This window comes from Cupressus sempervirens, chromosome 1 (genome assembly GCF_028749045.1).
Source record: "Cupressus sempervirens isolate cs-2001-9-10 chromosome 1, ASM2874904v1, whole genome shotgun sequence".
Classification (NCBI taxonomy): Eukaryota; Viridiplantae; Streptophyta; class Pinopsida; order Cupressales; family Cupressaceae; genus Cupressus; species Cupressus sempervirens.
This window is the reverse complement of record NC_143118.1, coordinates 482,362,995-482,382,519: the sequence shown is the minus strand read 5'-3', so window position 1 is coordinate 482,382,519 and position 19,525 is coordinate 482,362,995. Positions and strand designations below refer to the sequence as shown.

At 36.7% G+C, this 19,525-nt stretch overlaps 1 protein-coding gene across 1 annotated transcript in view; it reads left to right on the top strand.

Moving 5' to 3' along the window:
- Positions 1-19,525, top strand: part of LOC149578368 (protein TONNEAU 1a-like) — a 56,134-nt gene that overhangs the window by 1,690 nt on the left and 34,919 nt on the right. Inside the window, exon 2 of the mRNA XM_089828552.1 lies at positions 17,000-17,132. Coding sequence (XP_089684678.1) covers positions 17,000-17,132 — 133 coding nt within the window. The remainder of the gene's footprint in view (positions 1-16,999; positions 17,133-19,525) is intronic.

Genomic DNA, 19,525 nt, shown 5'->3' with positions numbered 1-19,525 from the left:
GTGAAGGCGGCATGATCTCTCGCTTTCTTCACGGTATAAAGATTGTTTGACATATATTGCAAGAAAATGTATATTAGGAAGACATTACAATCTCTTTCTCTCCCCTTCTCCATTATATAGTGATTCTTAATGACATTTCACAGTAAGACAAATGTTAGGAATGCCAGTACAATCTCTCTCTCTCTCTGGTATAGAGATTCTTTGCGACATATGTTGCTGTAAGATGTATGTTAGGAGTGGCAGTAACCTCTTTCTCTCCCCCTCTCCCTTCCCACGGTATAGATATGCTGTATGGCATATATTGCAGTTAGATCTATGGTTGGAATGTCAGCTCATTCTTTCTTTCTCCGTCTCCGCCACCATCTTTGTCTCTGTATCCATGGTGTAGAAATTTCCGATGACATATTATAGTAAGATGTATGTTAGGGAGTGACAGTACAATCTCTCTCTCCTCCCGCCCCTCACCCCCCACCCCCCCTATGATATAGAGATTCTCTCTGATGTATATTGCAGTAACATGTATGACAGGAATGCCAGTGCAATTTCATTTATGTGATCAACATTGTACATTTTACTTTACCCGGCCTTTCAATTTCCATAGAAAGCATGTATTATTCAATTATTGCATTTGGTAACTCTAGTTCTAATTCAAGGCAATTGGGGACACAAGGGATTGGTATCAGGCATGACTAGAGGATTTTCTTTAATATCTAGGTGACAAGGATTTTGCAGTAAGGGCAGAGAAAACACTTCTAAATAAGATAGAATTCTCTGAAGAGAAGTCTAGAGATGAAAGTTTAAGTATGCAATTAATTTTCATGTGTAAAAACTAAATATGTCAATTGATAGTACAAGTATTGGAATTTTCTTGTACCGTGATGGTAGAATCTTTGCTTTATGATTATCAGAAAAATGAAATGCATTGGAATAATTTTAATTGAGCTTATAATAGAGGAAATACGGAACTAGTATAAAAAAACATGTGCACGGTAACGATCCATTATCTCTTAAGGGTCAAAATAAATGGGATGCACATCTTCCCCAAGTTACTTTGACATGATTGTTATCACCATCTCCTCAATGCAATGGTTTGATTGCTAACTGATTCAATCTGCTATTTGAAAATAGACATCTGAGACAGCTTTGATTGCGCTTAATCGACCTTTGAACATTTGCAGTTGGCATTTCTGAAGACTTCTCTACATGCTATTTTCTATTTGTTGTAAATGAAAAAATAGAAGTGGTATTAATCTTATTTGCTGCTTTTGAATGCTAATCTGGATTCATTTAGAGGAGCCAAAAAAAGATTCATTAGTGAATAATGTATTTCATTTTTTTAAATTTATGGTTTTCAATTTTGCAAAACTTTTCAAGGTTATTAGAACCCAACTTCATATCAAACCATTTGAACAATTTAGTTGTAAACAGATCATAGGAGGGCAACCGACAAATTCACATAAGGAACTTGTTGTCTAAGTAAGTAAGAAAACATACTGCCAAGGGAAATGTAAGTTGTAGAATAAGAAAAGTGATGAGGTGAACCATCTAATGAGCAGAAAAGGGTACCTAAGGCAAAATAACAGGGACAGAGAGGAGCTGGAACCTAGTCTTCACAACCAACGGAAATAATTTATAATGCTTACAAATAGTTTGGGCTATTTAGCAACAAGCAATGGTCCCAATGTTGATGCCTGAAAGGTGGCGTGGGCGTGCTTCAGGGCTATCCTTTGAGGCCTTTTCACACTGTAAAGGAGGAAGGTCTCTTATGATATAACGGTGGATGGTTCATTGTAGAGGTAAAAAAGTTTCGGTTGCAGTCTACCGTGGTGATGAGGCACTATCTGACTGTTCAATTCAGTCTACTAATATGTACAGTAGTGAGAGGGCTTTTGGGATGCCCTTTTTGAAATCTAGCTAGTGAACCACATAATCAATCAAATATCAGAGGAGAATCCCGTGAGCATTTGCCTAATCTTTTGGAGCCATTTCTTTAGGAATGTGGCTAAGTTCCTATTGACTTGAGCAATAAAGGTTCCTGCAATGCATGAAAAGAAGGCTTCCTTTCATAGTTCACATCTTGTAAGATTTTATGGCTCCCTTTAAATCAAGACTAGTAATAATTCCATTGCATTTTAGAGAAAATTTATCTAGATAAGTAAACTAAAACAGGTTATTATTTTGGCAATATATAGTTGAGCACTAAATCTGTTTGTAATGGATTGATTGGAAATAAGCCTATGGCCAAGTCTGTAAGTTTAAAATATTTTGTCAAAGGAATAGGGAAGAGGCTCTAGACATTATTTAGCCTACGTTGTCATTGAAGCTATTTTAAATTTTTAATCAAGTCAAATTTTGGAAAAAGAGTGGTAAAAATTTATTAAGACAGAAAGAAATACAACAAGGAGAGCTCAACAAGGAGCTCGATCCTGAGCAACAAGTTCATCAAATTCTTGCACCATCTCAAAGGAAAGTTGCTTCCTATCCATAATATTCCAACCCGGAGCATGACTAGAAGCCCATTTGGCTAAACAATCAGCTCTGTTCCATTCACGAGGAATATAAGTGAACCTAATGAACTGAAAAAGGTAGAAAAGAGAATAATCTGATTAACAATAGTGGCCAGCTGCCAACTAACATCCTCAAGCTCCTGCGAGGAAAGCAAGTTCACCACCACTTGGGAATCAGACTGACAGATAATCTTACTCCATCCCCGCAAGCAACATTGTTCCACATCATATAAAATAGACTGAGCTTCCATGAGATTGTTAGTTTAATCACCCTTATGAACTGAGAAAAAGAATTTAACATCACTAGAATTGCAACGAGCCACTCCCCCAATACCAGCAGGGCCTGGATTCCCTCGGGAAGAACCATCAGTGTTAATTTTGAGAACTCCACAGGGAGGAGGAGTCCAATGCCCATCCCGATTCACCCGACCTTTCCTCTGATGTTGAGGCTGCTTGGACATAGAAGGAAACCCTTGAGCTGCAGCCCCATCTTGAAGATGAAAATTGAGGCGATTGCATATAGCAAGATCAACCGGATCCATACCCCTAACTAGCTCACACTTCACTTGAATAGTTTCCTGAAGAGAATGTGAGATCTTCCACCAAAGATGCAAAACACCAAGCCGAACATCTTGGAAGATTCGACGATTCCTCTCCAGCCAAATATGCCAAAGCATGAATGATGGGCCAGCAATCTTAATCAAGTCAAATTGAAAGGGCATCAGTAGAATGATTAATAAGCTCTTGTCATAATCTTGTCCAATACCTTTCCTTTCATACAAAACCTCAAGTAAAAAATATTAATCTAAAACTAAACAAGTTAATTAGATGTGTAATTAAATAGATAATTCTAATATAGCCTTAATAATGTCCTAAAAATAGACAATTAATCTTGGGTCCTATGCTTATGCACTTCACAAAACTAAAAGAAATAAAATGAGGAATATTTAGCCACGAACTTACCTTCCAATATACATAATTTAGATTCACATTTAAGCACTTACACATGTTTAATGGATGGTATGAATCGTTAAGCAACCAGCTTCTAATGACAGCTCGCAAATTGAAAAGTGGTAAAGACAAATTATTGCATTGAATTTGACAGTAATTCTTGTAACAAAAAATAAATTGCTTTTGTTTTCAAGTTGCATGACAGAGGCCCCAGCATTACCTCCGGCTTTCATGATAAAGTGCACTTGAATATGGAATGCTCCTTGGTTATAAGTTACAACATCCTAAAGATAGCTGAATCTGTGTGTCCCTTTTCTTGCAGATGATGTTAGTATCCCATAAAATAGCATAGGAGTAACCTAAGAGATTTGAGTTACAGTATTGTAGAAAATCAAGGTAATAGCAATTTGAGATCTAAAAACCACTCTGGGCTTACTAGGCTGAAATTTGCAAGTAATTCTCAACATGGAAGGTCACCCTTGGGCAAAAAGGCTGAAGTGGGGAGAGCCCTCAGCTAAGTTGTAATGTCCCCTTCTTGAAATGAAACTATGATGAAACTGTGATGTACCCTTTTTGGGACTTTCCTATATCTTGCCTTTCAGTCTTCTGTTGCAATATTAACAGATCTGACTTGATGCTTGTTCCCTCTTTCAATGCTGGTCGCTGCTCTTTGGATGAGTGCTAATGCTGATTTACGAACTAATTCCCTTTTTGTGAGTATCAGTCAGGTTCTCTTCTTCTCCCTTGTCCTGTTCCTCCATCATGGTCTTCTATTTTGTTTACTTTCATGGATGAGTGCCAATGCTGATTTATGAATTTATTCCCTTCTTGTGAGTATCAATCAGGTTCTCATTGTTCCCTTCTCCCATTCCTCCATCATGGTCTTCTATGTCTTATACTTTCATGCCTCTTTGAAGAGAGGCACCCTTTTTATAATTGGTGCCCATTCTGAATAGTCACAACCTTCTTAACCATGCCCCTTGAGGTTTGATCTATAGTGATGACAATTCAAGGCCAAGTTCCACCAATAACATTTCTTAAATGCTGCTTAATATTACAATCACTGGGTTTGCTAGCTGTTTATGAGTGCTGTTGTATACTCATACCAATTATTGCTGTTCTAAATAGATTTGCTGTATTTTTACTATAAGTTTCTACTGATTCTAATCACCATGTTAAATTGATGCTTAAGGGGAATTGTTTCTAATCTATGATGTGCTGATTCCTTGTATTTGTTCCCTGTCTGAGAGCATTATTGGTTAGTGATATTATGAAGAGGATTCAGCACTTCGCTTATAGAAAATTGTGAAATCTTAAGATTAAGGCACGTTTTCTTGTGCTAAACATGGTGGGGACATGATAGTCTGCCCTTCGCAAAACTGATTGTCATCCAGCAATGCAGGTTTTTATGAACTGAATCATGAAGGTTCTAAACCAATTCTTGGAGATTTGTTTTCTGTATTTAATTTGGTTAACCCAACATTTTTGCAATATCCAATATATATCTCTGTGTTAAATCAAGGGTGAGCCTAACATATATTAATATAAGGATTAGAAGCATGACACATAGCTATGATCCCAAATGCAATTTGTATCTGTTTACTCTAGTTCAAAGTTGCATGGACACGGATACGAATAATGGATATGGATACAAACATTTTTTAATACCCTAATATGGATACAGCTGGAAATGATTTTAAGAAAAAAACACGTACACATATTTTTTACAGATTTCTAAGTTATTAGGGGAGATTTTCATTACCTCAAAAGCAATATAGTCACATAAATGCCACATAAATAATTACATGATAATGGAACACTTTTACATTATGCTAGAATAGTAGAGTTGCATTGCAAGATAACCAATAAAAATGGGTTAATGAATTAGAAAAACATTTCATTTGTCTTTCTCATTTGGTGTAGGTTTTGTTTATACCATTTTTTCTTAAAATTGCATTAATGAAGCTTTTTAAAATTAAATCTGGGAAGATTTACATCAAATTTTAAAAAAAAACCACATAGTATTTGGTACCGTTGGAAAATCAAATGTTTTTTGGGCACACATTGGTACAATATTAGAGTTATATCCAAGCTCTATCAGATACATTTTCAAATTCAACAGGATGATACATGTGCTTGAGGAGGGACAAAGGAGTTTCCAGCTACTATGCTCTAGCTATCCTCATATGTGGAACAAATTAGACATGAACCAAACACAAAACATGCACTTGAATATATGCTGTTACAAAGCATACCATAAAGCACAAAATATACACGAGTATATGCAAAGATGGAGCATATAGATAAGTTGTTAGATCCCACATTTCTTCGAGCTAGAAAGTGGGCCTAACCCCAATCTCACTGCTCGTAATCCAAAAAGTTGACCAAACCCCATCTCATGATCCATCTTGAGCCAGAAATTGGGCCAAATTCCAATCTTGTTGCTTATAATCCATTTTGACGTAGAGAGTGGGCCTAACCCCAATCTTGCTGCTCATAATCCATTTTCATATACAAAGGTTGAGTCTTAAGGAGCATTTCATGTTTCCATGAAAATCATTTGTCTTCAAAATATTTGACTAAGATTTGAACACCACTTCAAAAGCCTTCTTTATCTTTTGAGATAACTGTGCCATGATGACTTTGCCTTTTGTGCTATCTCAAGGGGGTGGTTGTTGGCATCCTTTGACTTTGGCTGGATCAGTTTGATAATTTCTTTGGCGAGGACCCCCAAAAGACCCTCTAATATTATACCAAATAATATTAGAGAACAATTTTTAAGACCAACATTAAAATAGGTGACAAAAGGAAAAATATCATCCTTGCACTTTATTGGTTTACATCAAGAACTTGTCTTAAAATGGTATAAACTCATTCCTGACGCTATATAGCATTTCAGTTTTCAATCTGAACGTTACTGATTTATAAACATAAATTCTACATCTTCATGACCAAAAATATTGCCACCATTCAATAAAATTTATCAGATGATTGGAAAATCAAAAAACAATCACCAGCAGTTTATTCAAGTGCTTATATAATATCCCCTTCAGAAACAATTATTTATATAATTTCACCAAAACCTAACCAGCAATTAATGAAATTCAAAATACCTCCAGCAACTAAAATTTCTTATCATAGAATTCAACACTTTCTTCTCCTTTGAATATGGCATTGTTTTTAGAAACTATTCTGTCCTTCAATTTTCCTTCAAAAACTATCAAATTCTCTTGGGTTATCAAGCAGTGAACTCTACTTAAGAGCATGGTGGATTAACCCAATCTTTGATTGCCTCAAAAGCTAATATGATTAGCATCTGTTTAACCCTAACTGTTGGCACTGTTTACCTACCTGACTTTGCCGTCTAATCTATCCTGAACAGACCTAAAACTGCTAAAACTTTACCGAGAATGGATCAGTTAGAACCCTAAACTGTTTCTGCTTATTTGAAGTGTAAATCTGCTTTTAGATATGAGATACATCTTGATTACCAACTGAAAAGTATAACAAATCTGCATAAAGGTGATTTTTGTGCAAAATCACTTCAAGGAATTCTGGGTCGTCCTCCATTTTCAAAACTAGAGGGTTTTCATTCTCAAGTTATGTGGAACCAAGGTGTAGAAATCAGAAAACAGAATGGTTGATCAATATGCCTCCTCCATCTCGCTTAGCCTCTCTCAAATAGAGTTTTCCTCCAAAAGGCAGTAATCTTCAAATCCCCTTTATGAGCATTTATTTAAATTAAAATAATTTGGGTTCGAGTTTGGGTTGATGGGTTCGGGCAAATTTTTTTTTCCCCATTTGGGTTCGTGGGTGGGTTTGTGAGTAGGGAAAATAATACCACTGAGAATGGGGGATAGAAAGGAACACCAAGCACAATGATTGCAGAAGGAAGAAAAGGGGTCTTCGTGCCCAAGGGAGGGTGGAGGGTGCTATAGGAGTGGAGGAAGACTTCAAAGATACACCATTTTGCAGCCCCTGGAGAAGGAAGGGCAAAAAGTAAAAAGGACAGGTAGTATAAAAAGTCTAGGTAACATAAATGCAAACCATGCAAACCATGAGGGTTGACTAAATGGTTTAGGCTTAACCTTGGAGCAATTATTTTCTTAATTCTCTAGAATGTGGCAGTTTTGATGGCAGTGTGCCATCTTATAATTTAAGTGCTATTTTCGAATTTGGTCCTTCGCTTTCAATTAGTTAAACCTTCAAAATATGCCACTCAACTTGAATGTGGGCATAAGCTGGATAGGAAAGAGCATTTGTTTCCAGAGAATAGCCAAAAAGTTCTAATAGAGTTACCAAATCTCTAAACTAGAATAAATCCAAAACTATAATTGGAAATAAGGTAGTCTAACCCAAATTGGAAGTGTTCAAAAGGACCCCATCAGATGTTGAAGACCCTAGAAGTGAAATAGAATGTCTCCAAAATCATGGTCCATTCTCATGTATATTCGCTTTATCAATTATGGATTCATAAAAGATAAAATAAAGTCCTTGATTAGTGCAGGGGTAAACATCAATAGAATTTGAAAAAAAGGACTTCCAATTCAATGATACCTAAGATTGAAGATTTGGAAAAACTCTGCTAGAGATTGGCAATTTGCAAATTACTCTGCTTGTTGCATAGTGAGCTTCTCAATTCTCACATTATCACCTGATACCAACGTAGTGATTTCCTTGGAACATCAAATTGCACAAGAAGTTAATTGTATAGGATCAAAACCCTTTCTCTCCATAGGATAGTGCCAATAATAGTTGCAAAGGTGGGTTGCTTGAGAGATGAACCTAGGTCCAAGGATGCATTTACATTCTTAGATTTTAGCTGCCTCTTTCACTAGAGGACTCTTCTCCATCTAAAACATTGTTTAGAATATGAATGATTTTTTTTGATAAAAGTATGTGTGCTTTTTATTTAATATTTTGGATCACATTCATTGGTCCATCATTAGGAAGAGGAAAATAATGAAGAAAACTATGGAAATGAGACCTAGGAGTAGCTAGCAATTATATGCAAACAATGACAACTATATGGGGTATTGGTCTTAAAATTTGTAAGATCATTAATAGAGAAACTTTTGTGAGAGAAGTAAATAGCCATCTTTAGGTACATAATAAATTAATAGGAAGAGGTTTTAATAGATGCACAAAACCTAGAAGACATATTTGCATTAGGAGGTCATGACAGAAGTTGCCGAATCAACATTCAAAGAAAGGGAGCTACATTATATAGCGTTATAGTTTTCAAATTTGATGAGGATGAGGATAAAGAATAGAACCAAAAAGCAAGAAGATACTTGTGATTCATTCTGATCTTTAGACAAAACTGAAGATTCATGGTGTGATCATAAATCAACTCCAAGATGTTTGGTATGCTATTTGATGGAAGGATTTCTTAAGATTTGTAATGTGCTCTAGTTATTACAAAAGATGATAGAAGGCTTTTGGAGTGGTGTTCAAATCTTAGTCAAATATTTTGAAGCTAAATGACCTTGATGGAAACATTAATTACTCCTTAAGACTCAACCTTTGTATATGAAAGAGTTATTGTAGATTGCTTCATGCTCAATGAACAAAATGAACTGCAACCAACTGAGAAGCAATATCTTGAAGTAAGTTTGTTATCTTGAGAATCACTTGCCCAATTTGAGTGCGTGTTTCCCAATCCCGCACTTGTGAGTGCCTTGCACATAGAGTATCTGCTTGGTTGCTTTCTAATGTAGCTTGTGGCTTTTGCATAAATTGAGAGTCCATGCCTGCGACATATGCAATGGAAAGCCTTGTGTGAGTCAAGTATCTGAGACTTGCAACTAATTGGTGATACAAAGTAGCATCCATTGATGACGTAGGACACTAGGCCTCAGACTTGACCCTTGACAAAAAGGGAGTTGGTGTAGGATTACAATCTATCTTTCTCAATCTAGAGAGCCATTCAATGGGAATAAGTGAGGATGTTGAGTGATTTCAATCCCCAAGAAGTAAACCAAAAGTCTCAAGTTTCACATTAACAAATGTTCATTAATAGCAATATTTACAACATAAATGGTGGACGAATGTCTCCTTGTGATCAAGAAGTTGTCAACATTCAGTTCTAGTAATGTGAGAGTGTCATCCTATTGTGGATTTTACATGTTTTGATCCAAGAGGCATCAGGTGAACCTGATTGTAGAAAGGAGGGGTCCATCTTGGCATACTGGGCTTGAGAGGTGTGTTTGAGGCCATATAGAGACTTCCAAAGTCAGGAAACAATTGAGAAATTCTGAATTGAGGCGTGTTTGAGGCCATATAGTGAGAGACTTCCAAAGTCAGGAAACAATTGAGAAATTCTGAATTGACCCCTAATTTTCTTATGAGGATTGCAATGAAGAAATGTTTAGCAAGAACAAGGATATAATTCATTTTGACAAGTAGTACAAAAGTCTTGAGTAGTTAATCTAAAGAACTACATGAGTTTTATGCTTGTCAATTGGTCCATCCACTACAATTTGGTTCAATAAATTGACTTGCATTGAAAAGTTTACTTTCCCTAGGAAGGGGGCCTAAATCCCAAGTGTGGTTGCTCTCTAGATCTTAACTCTTATTGCATTGCAGAACCCCACTTAGGGATACCTAAGGATTCTTAAGAGGATTGTACTCCTCAAGCTAAGGCAATGAAGAGCTGTGAAGCCCATTGAAATTGTGATTGGTTGAGTGGTTATAGAGTCAGATTTGAATTTGTCAACCCTTTTGAATGCTATGGAATAGCTGAAAATGACACCAAAATCTCTAGAATGCACACAGTTGTTCAAATTTTAAGAAAACATGTGTAAACCTAGAGTTTTTAATATATTTCAGTAGAACCCTTTAGGACGCTTTGGAATAGCTGAAAATGGTACCAAAATCACTAGAATGTGTGCAGTCATTCGAATCACACATCTAAATCTAGAGTTTTCAATAGATTTCTGTAAACCTTTATTGGTTATCAAGATTGTTATAGAACACGAGAAAAACATATGGGTGTTTAGGAAAACTTAATAGAAAAACTCCAATTTTTTCAATTAGAAAAATCTAGAACTTGAACTCTCAAAAACAGGGCTAGATAAGATAAGATAATAATATTAATGTCCACGAAAAACCAAAACGGTTTATGGGACTGAGCATACAAATAGAAGAGTTGGCCAAAGCAGAAGCACCAAACGGTGACTAAGAAGAAACAAAAGCAAGAGAAACAATAAAGAAGACAAGGTAAGGACAAAGGGCCCTTCCTTGCCACAAAGAAATTAGTAATAGAGAGGTACACCTGTGAACTATCCATAGCCTTAGAATGCCGTGAAGAACCGCTATAGGATTGTCGCTGCCTGGAGAGATTGGTACAATGTGTGACTGATCTGGAATGAGAAGTAGTGGAAGGCCTTCTCAAATCCCGTGGAGGAGACAAGGGAGAGAAAAAGGCGTTAATGAGCTGATCTGAAGTATGCCCCTGAGGAATAAAATATTGCAAGGTAATATCTCGAAGATGGGTGGCCTCCTGAAGAAAAAGTGTAAGACACTACTAATCAATATAGCTGAAGAGCATCGAAAGAGAAGAACAATCTCTGAAAAGGCAATAAAATCTCCCTCTGATCTCATAGTAAAGACGACAACGAAATATGAAGATCTCAATCTCAACCTCTACCAAAGTACATAACTGACATAACCTATTAGCCCGATCCATATGGTGGTCAGTCTGAACCCTGAGGCGATGAGAACCAACTCTAAATGAGCCTAGAGAAAACTGTAAGGCATGATTCCAACACTGATAGAGATAAGTAGGACAAACAACAATACCATCCTGAATCTCAAGAAAATGCTCCGCATAGAAGGCCATCCTAGGTCGTAGACCCCCCAAGGGATTGCTCCAAGTAGTGGTAATGTACTGTCTATAAATATCTTGTCGGACATGCTCATTCAACTCCTGACGTGAGGGGAGAAGATGAGCAGGAGCATCCAACAAAAACTAATAAGGAGGAAGATGATCCATGTTAATCTTGATCGAACCCAACAAAGAGGTGGCATGAGCATACCAACATTGAGACCTAGCAGAAATGTCGGATCTTATAATCTCCACCGAAGAATAGTATGCCGGATGATAGTATCTATGTCGGTCAACACATGTCTCCATAAAACCACGAAGCCGATGAAGAAACCAAATCAAGTCAAAAATGATGACAAGTTTGAGAGGATGAGCACCAAACTTAGCCAAGACAATGTTGTGAGGGGTGTGTCTGTGACATCTAATGATACGTCATAACAACATTTGAACCCGCTCAATAGAAGCCCAATCAGAAGTAATAAGAGAAGGCCCCCAAACAATCGAACCATAGAGAAATGTTGAACGAACCAAGGAGTCGAAAAGGGACAACTTGGACGAAATATCTTGAAAATGATGCCTGAAGCATTGTCTCTCGAGCAAAGTCAGGGAACCCATACCCTTACTAACTTTGGACTGAATAGCAGGTGTCAAACTAAAACACGGTCCTAAGAACTTCTCACTGAGATACATATAAGAGGGAGTAATCTCAACCTCCCGTCCCTGAAAGAAAAAAATGAAGATGTGAGGTCTTTAAACAGTTAAAGACCATAACCCGTGTCTTAGACAAATTGACCACAAGCTGCCGCAGAACATAAAAAGAAGCTAGACCATCAAGGAGTCTTTGTAAGCTGTCATGAGAAGAAGCCAAGAGAACCACATCATCAACAAAGAGGAGAATGGAGATCAAGACCTGATACAAATAACACCCATCTCCCAATTGGGAGGATTTCAAAAGGAAATCCTCCAACTCATCAATATACAAACCAAACAATGTAGGAGAAAGAGGACAACTCTGCTTCACCCCAATGGTGCTCTGAATCGGATCAGAAAAGCCCTCCAAAGTCTTGAGCCTACCGGTTACCCTCTCATAAAGTCTCATAATAACAGTCTATAACATATCTAAGATCCCAATCTCATGAAGCCGTTGAAATAAAGCCAACCTAGGAACAAAATTAAAGGCCTGACGAAAGTCCACAAAACAACAATAGACCTTTTGAGAGCGGTATCGGCCTCCTCAATGATAGCTCGTAGTGTAAACACATGATCCATAGTCTGATAGTTTGCCCGAAAACCAACCTGTCCTTTAGCCCTACAACCTCGTCTATCAAGCTCACTAGATAACATGGTGTTTAGAGCAGTGGCATAAAGTTTGGCAAAAGTGTCTCCTATCATAATAGTTTTGTAGTTACCCAGATCAGAAGCAGGCCCAGACTTGTGAATAGGATAAATCACATATCTAGACTAGGAATCAAGAAACCCAGTGCAAACCTCTCTATTAAAGAGTGTAGGAAGGTAAGATCCAAGAATTGAAGCACCAAGTTTGTAAAGTTCTGCTTGGAAACCCTCTTCATCTGTTGCTCTGCTGCATCTCAAAGATCTGATGGCCTCCATAATACTAGAGTAGGTGAACAAGCGACAGTAAGGAGGTGGAGTGGAGTGGAGAGGTGGCTGCCCAGGAATGTCGTAAAGCGTAGTAATATGGGAGGTCAGAGAGCGGTAGTCAAGAGTGGAGGACGGGAGGGAGCAACAAGGGAAAAGGGTACGCCAAAAGATCTGGGGATTCTAAATAAGCGTGGAGCAAAGGGTTCTGCACTGAATGGAGGCAAAGGAACGTGTCTTACGATGAAGGAAACAAAGGTATGAAAGGCGCAGATGGGTGAGGGTAGGAGATTGAGCCTCAAAGGTGACATGAACAAAGCAATGGAAAGCTTCGCAATCAGCATCAAACCATTTATTCATAGGACAGGTATTCCGACGTTTAGCTCTGAGAGAGGAAGGGGAATGGTGGGGAATAGAAAGGAGAGTAGAATCCTAGATGGCAAAGGCAAGCGAATCAAACATGTTAGAGGCAGCAAGCGACTCATTAAAGCTAGCGGGTGTCAGAAATCTCCTAAGGTGATACGTAAAAAGCTCACTATCACTCTCAGGGAAATGAAAGTAGGTAGGGAGGGAGACGGCACCAGAAGGGCAGAGTGAAGGTAGGGGCGGATGGGGTGAAATGCAAATCGAAATGCTAAGAAGAGCATGATCAACTAAGAGGAGACGTGAAATGGTGAAATTGCGAATGGAAGAAATGAGAGGAAATGACATAGTCAACAACACTTGCACCACCACAATGCGGCCAGCAAGTAAAGAGGTCCGATCTAGGAAGGAAGGATAAATTGTTCAGAATCAACAACCCAGAAGACTCACAGAGCTGGAGGAGGTGACAGCCATAAATTGAGAGCGGTCTAAGAACATCCTCTGAGGTGTGCTGCAGGCCCATAGTAGTCGGATCTAACTCAGAAGTGAAATTAAGTTCAAAATGCAAATGTATAAATAAAGTTACAGAGAGAGTTTTTGAGGGATGCACAAATGCTAGATAGACAAATCTGCATTAAGAGCTCACTGGGAAAATGTTTTGAATCAACATTTAAGGGAGGAAAGAGAGCTACGATATGTAGGCTTAATCTGAAGAGGATGATAATATGGCATCAAACCAAAAAGCAAGGGATTGTTTATCGAAGTTTACAAATTTGTGAGGGTAATGAAAACGCATAATCCCATTAATGTGCAAGTTTTTATTCTATTCAATTAAGTTTAATTTAACAATTAAATGTCATATAATATTTAGTATAAAATATATCCAAAGAAAATGAAATATTGGGCTAACAAATAGGTCATGCTGTACCCAGTCAATCACCAGTGGGAAAGGATAATGCTTTGGAAACAGGAGCAATAAAATGGTCAGCAGTCTGCAGCAAATTTATCTGACTAAAAGCAATCCTTTAACCTTTTAGGAACCAAATCCAACAGAGTGGACTCCGATAATTCCCAGAGTGCAGAAGCAGAAAAAAGATTTGCAGCAGCAACATTAGAAGAAACACTTTGCTTTGCAGTAATAGCAGAAGCAGGCTCCATTATCCAGTAGTAATCTCACTTTGGATGATAATTTCACTCTTTCATCAAGTCTGAACTCTATTTGTACCGTAGTAGATATTTTCCATTTATTTAATTTCCTACTCCTTAAACATTCTTTTATAGCTTTAAAATATATTTTAACATCTTTTAGAATTTTCCTCCTTTATAAAGATTGAATGCACGTCACCCAACATTCTGGTATTAAGGAAGTTTCAATTTTTGCCGAAACAAGAATGGTCAAGGATTCCTTGTTGTAGGATTGAGTTATGCCATCCTGTGCCTTGTATGTGAATGTACTCCTGGCTTGAAATAAGTTTAACAGCTAATATTTTGAGTTGTCTGAATTAGTTTATTTTTAGTCATCTATATTTAGATGACTTTGCTTTTTGCTTTTCATTAGTAGCTTTTGTAAAACTCTATTTTTGTGTATTTGATTAATTATTAATATAACCATTCCATTTTTTAGAGTCTCATAGTATCATAGCAGAAGCTAAGAATTTCTAGAAATCCGTGCACAACTTTTGTGGAGAAAAATTCGAGGGTTTGCTGAGTTTGCATGGGTTGGAATTTTCTTTTGTGTGTTTGTTCATGAAAAAAATCCATGGTTTAAAATCTGTGACTTCAATGCATGATTTCAGGAGATCAGGAAATCCTCCATGTACAATCTCAGGAAGTCATATTTCTTTTCAGTGACCTATTTTTCCATTTGCGATTTGCATGGTCACATTCTTTTTGCTTACAAATTTTACCAGCGTTTTTTTTGTTTTTCGTCTGCAAAATTCCTTGTTTTTCTGCTGCAACCTTACATGCTAAACATGCAGGTTAGATCATTCTGTGCAGCGTTTTTTTTGTTTTTCGTCCGCGAAATTCCTTGTTTTTCTGCTGCAACCTTACATGCTAAACATGCAGGTTAGATCATTCCGTGGCTGCAATGTTTGAGCTCACATCTGTATTTTTTTGCGCGAATTTTGGTTTTCATTTTTAAAATCCGTCACAAACCTGCAAATTTGGGCCTGTATCTGCATGTGTAACAATGCTTTTTTGCATCCTGTTTGCATGGAAACGCGCATGGGTTTCTGGTTCAAATTGAGTATTTTGGCTGTGTTTCTCTGATGTGACAGACAATTTTCAGTGGCCGCAATTTTTCACTCTGCATCTGCATCTTTTTTTCGTGATTAAACTCCTGATTTTCACCCCTTGGTTTTTTGGTGCTGGTTAGGGTTATCTGGGAACGTTTACAGGGCAACTTGGTATAGTAATAGCATGAACGTTAAGGGAGGGTATTAGACTGTTTTTAGTATCCTAGGATCTTGCTATTTTTAGCTTGTTATTTTAGAATCTTACTCAATATCATTTAAGTTCTTTTTTTGAGTTGTCTTAATTAGTTTATATTTAGTCGTCTATTTTAGAGGACTTTGCTTTTGATTTTTTTACTACTTGTCAAAAGCTTTTGTAAACTCTATATATTTGTGTATGTGATTAATACAATCATATTCCTTTAGAATTTTACACAGGATGCTTAGCCAAAAATGTTTCCATGTGAGAAGCCTTCTTGAATTAGGATACATTCATAAGCAAGGTAATCTATATCTTTGCTGGATGTACTATTTGCACAAAGGATTTTTGGTTTAATAGATTAATATCAGTGACTTTCACCCATTTTAGAACGTGTGGTTCAACATCTTGCGTCTCTCCCAGTTTTTGAAACCTGCATTGTCTTTTTTTTGATCAATAAACCTGCATTAGCTTTTTAATTATGTATGTATGATAATTTTTTTAAAGATTGGCTGCCTATATTAGCACCTGTAAATCATGATTATGGAAAGTTGGCATTTCCCTTCTAGTTCTTGTTTCCTGTGCTGCAGATGTTTCTTTCTGCAGGTTGATCACTTTTCCCTCAAAATATAGCATAGAGTACAAATTTTTAGCTATTTGTGAAATAGAAAGACTGGGAAGTAATATTGTATGGTTGTACTTATCTACTTTTTTATCCCTAATAAATTCTCCTTGTTATTGTAGTACCTCATTCAAGTTCAGTTTCCTGAAAAAAGTGACTTCTGTTGTTCTGTTGAATACATGACTAGATAGTATACATGAATGAAATAGTTGTTTCATACATATAATAATGGATTGTTGAATGTTAGTAGAAGCGGTGAAATGTAATATAACATGGTATTGATATAATGGCATGAATCCTAAACATGTTTTGGTTTTCAATATCCATTTGTGTTATGATCTAGATAGAATTAATGATGTTGAGAAAATCTCAGTCTATAATGTTTATGTTTTTTTAACCTCTAGAATATATGATAGTTCTTTAATATTCTGAAGCTCTAATTGTTCACTATTAAATATTTTGTTAGATTATCCTTAAGATGGAAATAGGAAATGGTAATAACTTAAGTTGTATAGTAAAAAAATGATAATTTGATATTAAATTAAGTTTTGCTTGGTCTCTTTGTGTATCCATTATTTGTTAGTGAAAATCACGGTAATTGGTATGCAAATCTTCATGGTTGTAGGACTAATTTTTGCAGATTGTATATGAATCTCTTCCAAATTTGTTTGACACTTCTTGATTGGTTTTTCTTAGGCGGAGCTGAGAGCAAGTGTTTTTGAAGCAATTGAAGACGAGGATCATGCTCTGGAAAATGACGAAGGAGCAGTGCCTGCTTTAATTGGTAGTTGTAATGATAAGGCTAAACAACTTCACGCCTCTCCATCAGGTAGATTTTTATTCTATTATTGTTTTTGTCAATTTGTCATGTTGGAGCTATTGAATGCACATTTTAGTTAAGTTACAGCTTGAATGCACTTGTTGCTAACTAAATATCTAGACAAAATGGAAGCATACAATATCATGGTAGACTTTGTTTAGAGTTCACACCTTCATGCAGGTAAACTGACCTTTTATGTTGCTAAGTGGATGCCACCCACAGAAACCTGTGCATTACAAGACAAGAGTTTAATAAATTAACTTCCTAAGAGACTTCAAGGGAAGAGTCATGCCACACGAGTAGGGTTTTCAAATAATGTGAATATGAAGGGGGGCAGCATGAGTGTTGTTTATATGCCATACATTGTATGGCACATGGATTCAATCTTCCCTTAAGTAATTCGATGCATCAATTTATGGTATGTTTATAATAGGCTATAACAGGCATTTAGCGAGAATCTAGTTAGAATGTACTTTGGTACAATGATGAGGAGATAAACACAAAGAATGAAATCATGATACCTTACATTTTGAAGTAATACTGAAATTTATTCTCATTAGATACAAGTATAAGCTCCATTTCTGCTGCTAACATACTTTCTGAGAGAGTAATCAGGCATAATGATTGTTACATATCTACGGAAAATCCAGGTATCCAAAGTAAGATGACATATTTTTCATTCTCTGTAAGAAATCTTGGCTTCAAACTATCTTATTTTTTAGGGTGATCTCTGTTTCATGGCTTAATGACTTGTTTTACTTTGGCTTGCTACCATCCATAATGAAGGTTTTCAGCTAATTGGTTAGCCATGTTGTTTTTGGTGGCTAAATGCATGTCCTCATTGGTTAACTTACATTTGCCACAATGTTGGTGGCTGCTGTAATATTTTGGGTTATTTTATAGCTTCAATTAATCAATAGGCTTGGTTAGTTCTCTTTTTGACTCAGTACACAGTTAGAAGGTGGCAAGTTGGTTGGCCAGTTAATTAGTCAAGTAAGGCCATTTTGCTAGTCAACAAATAAATCAGGTTGCTGCCCTGTTAAGGACTCGTCACAAGAAGTCCATGTAGTTGTCCTCAGAGAAGGAATGTGGAAATGAGTCAAATGTCAGAAATTGTGGAGGTTGCTTGACAGTTAATTTTGCCTGATTATGGGTTTGGCTGCCATGACTTCAGGTCATAAGTTCAAGATCCCAAGAGGGGGAGTTTATAGGCAATGCTCAGAAGGACGAGTGTCATCTTGAAAATTACTCAACCTAAAAAACCTCTAAGTGGTACAGCTATATTCATTTTTGTGCCCTGGGCAAAAGCTCATCGGTACAACCACAACAGATTCCGGGGATGTAACTCTCCAGTAGCTGTTATCATATCTGTTAAGTAGTAGTTAGCTGGATGTAGAAAAGGACATTCCAGGTGTTATTTGTAGTATACCCAGGAGGACAGAAATCCTTGCCAGTGGCCATTATCACCTGATGAAGACAGGGTTGAGTCTGTGCATCGAGAATCCAATCTGCTTCTTCAAAGGATCCAGTTCTGAATATTGGGACATGCAGTGAGTTATGCTCAATGATTTTGTTTCTGGACTGTTATAGTAATCTAAAGAATAAATAAAATCTTCTGTTATTAATTTTTTCTATATTTTTCTGTATGTTCTTACTTAGGAACTTTTGTATTGTCCCCTTTTAGACTTAGGCTCAGTCGTTATCAGTTTGACCCATATTTAATATTTATTTTCTAAGCTGTATGGATAAAGATATAATGATTTAGTTTTAGACAATCACAGTAAGGATAAATTATTCATTCATCTCATTAGATTAAGTTCTCTCTCTCTATCTATATATATTATTAACATGCATACCAAAATTATTACTACTTATATTTGATAAAGGATTAGGCATGTAACCAAGGTGCTTAGAGACCAATTACAATAGGCTCCCTCAAAGGTTACAGGTCCAAGCCCTTGGGAATCATCCTCAAGGCTTCAGGAACATTGACGCCTACCATGTCTTGAGAATAGTACTACTGATTGGATTTAGACAAGTCCCTCCTTGGAAATATTATAGCCCCTTTCTTCTCATGCAAAAATAGTAGTAGGACCAAATATGGTTTTATACATATCTTTGAGTATTCATGTATATTCCTTATTCATCTCTTCCTTATGAAGAGTCTCAAACATATTTTTATACACTCTTGTTTCCTCTCAGATAGCGTCTTTACCGTACCAGATATATAGTATAGGCTAATACATCCCCCCCACTCTGTGTGTGTGTGTGTGTGTAATGTTCCCTTTTTGGGACATTAGAAGATTTAAAGACATATTCATATAATATTAAAATTGACTTTGAGAGTGTGGATTCAAATTATAAAAGGTCAATTTAATATTATAAAGTGGGCCAAAAATGAG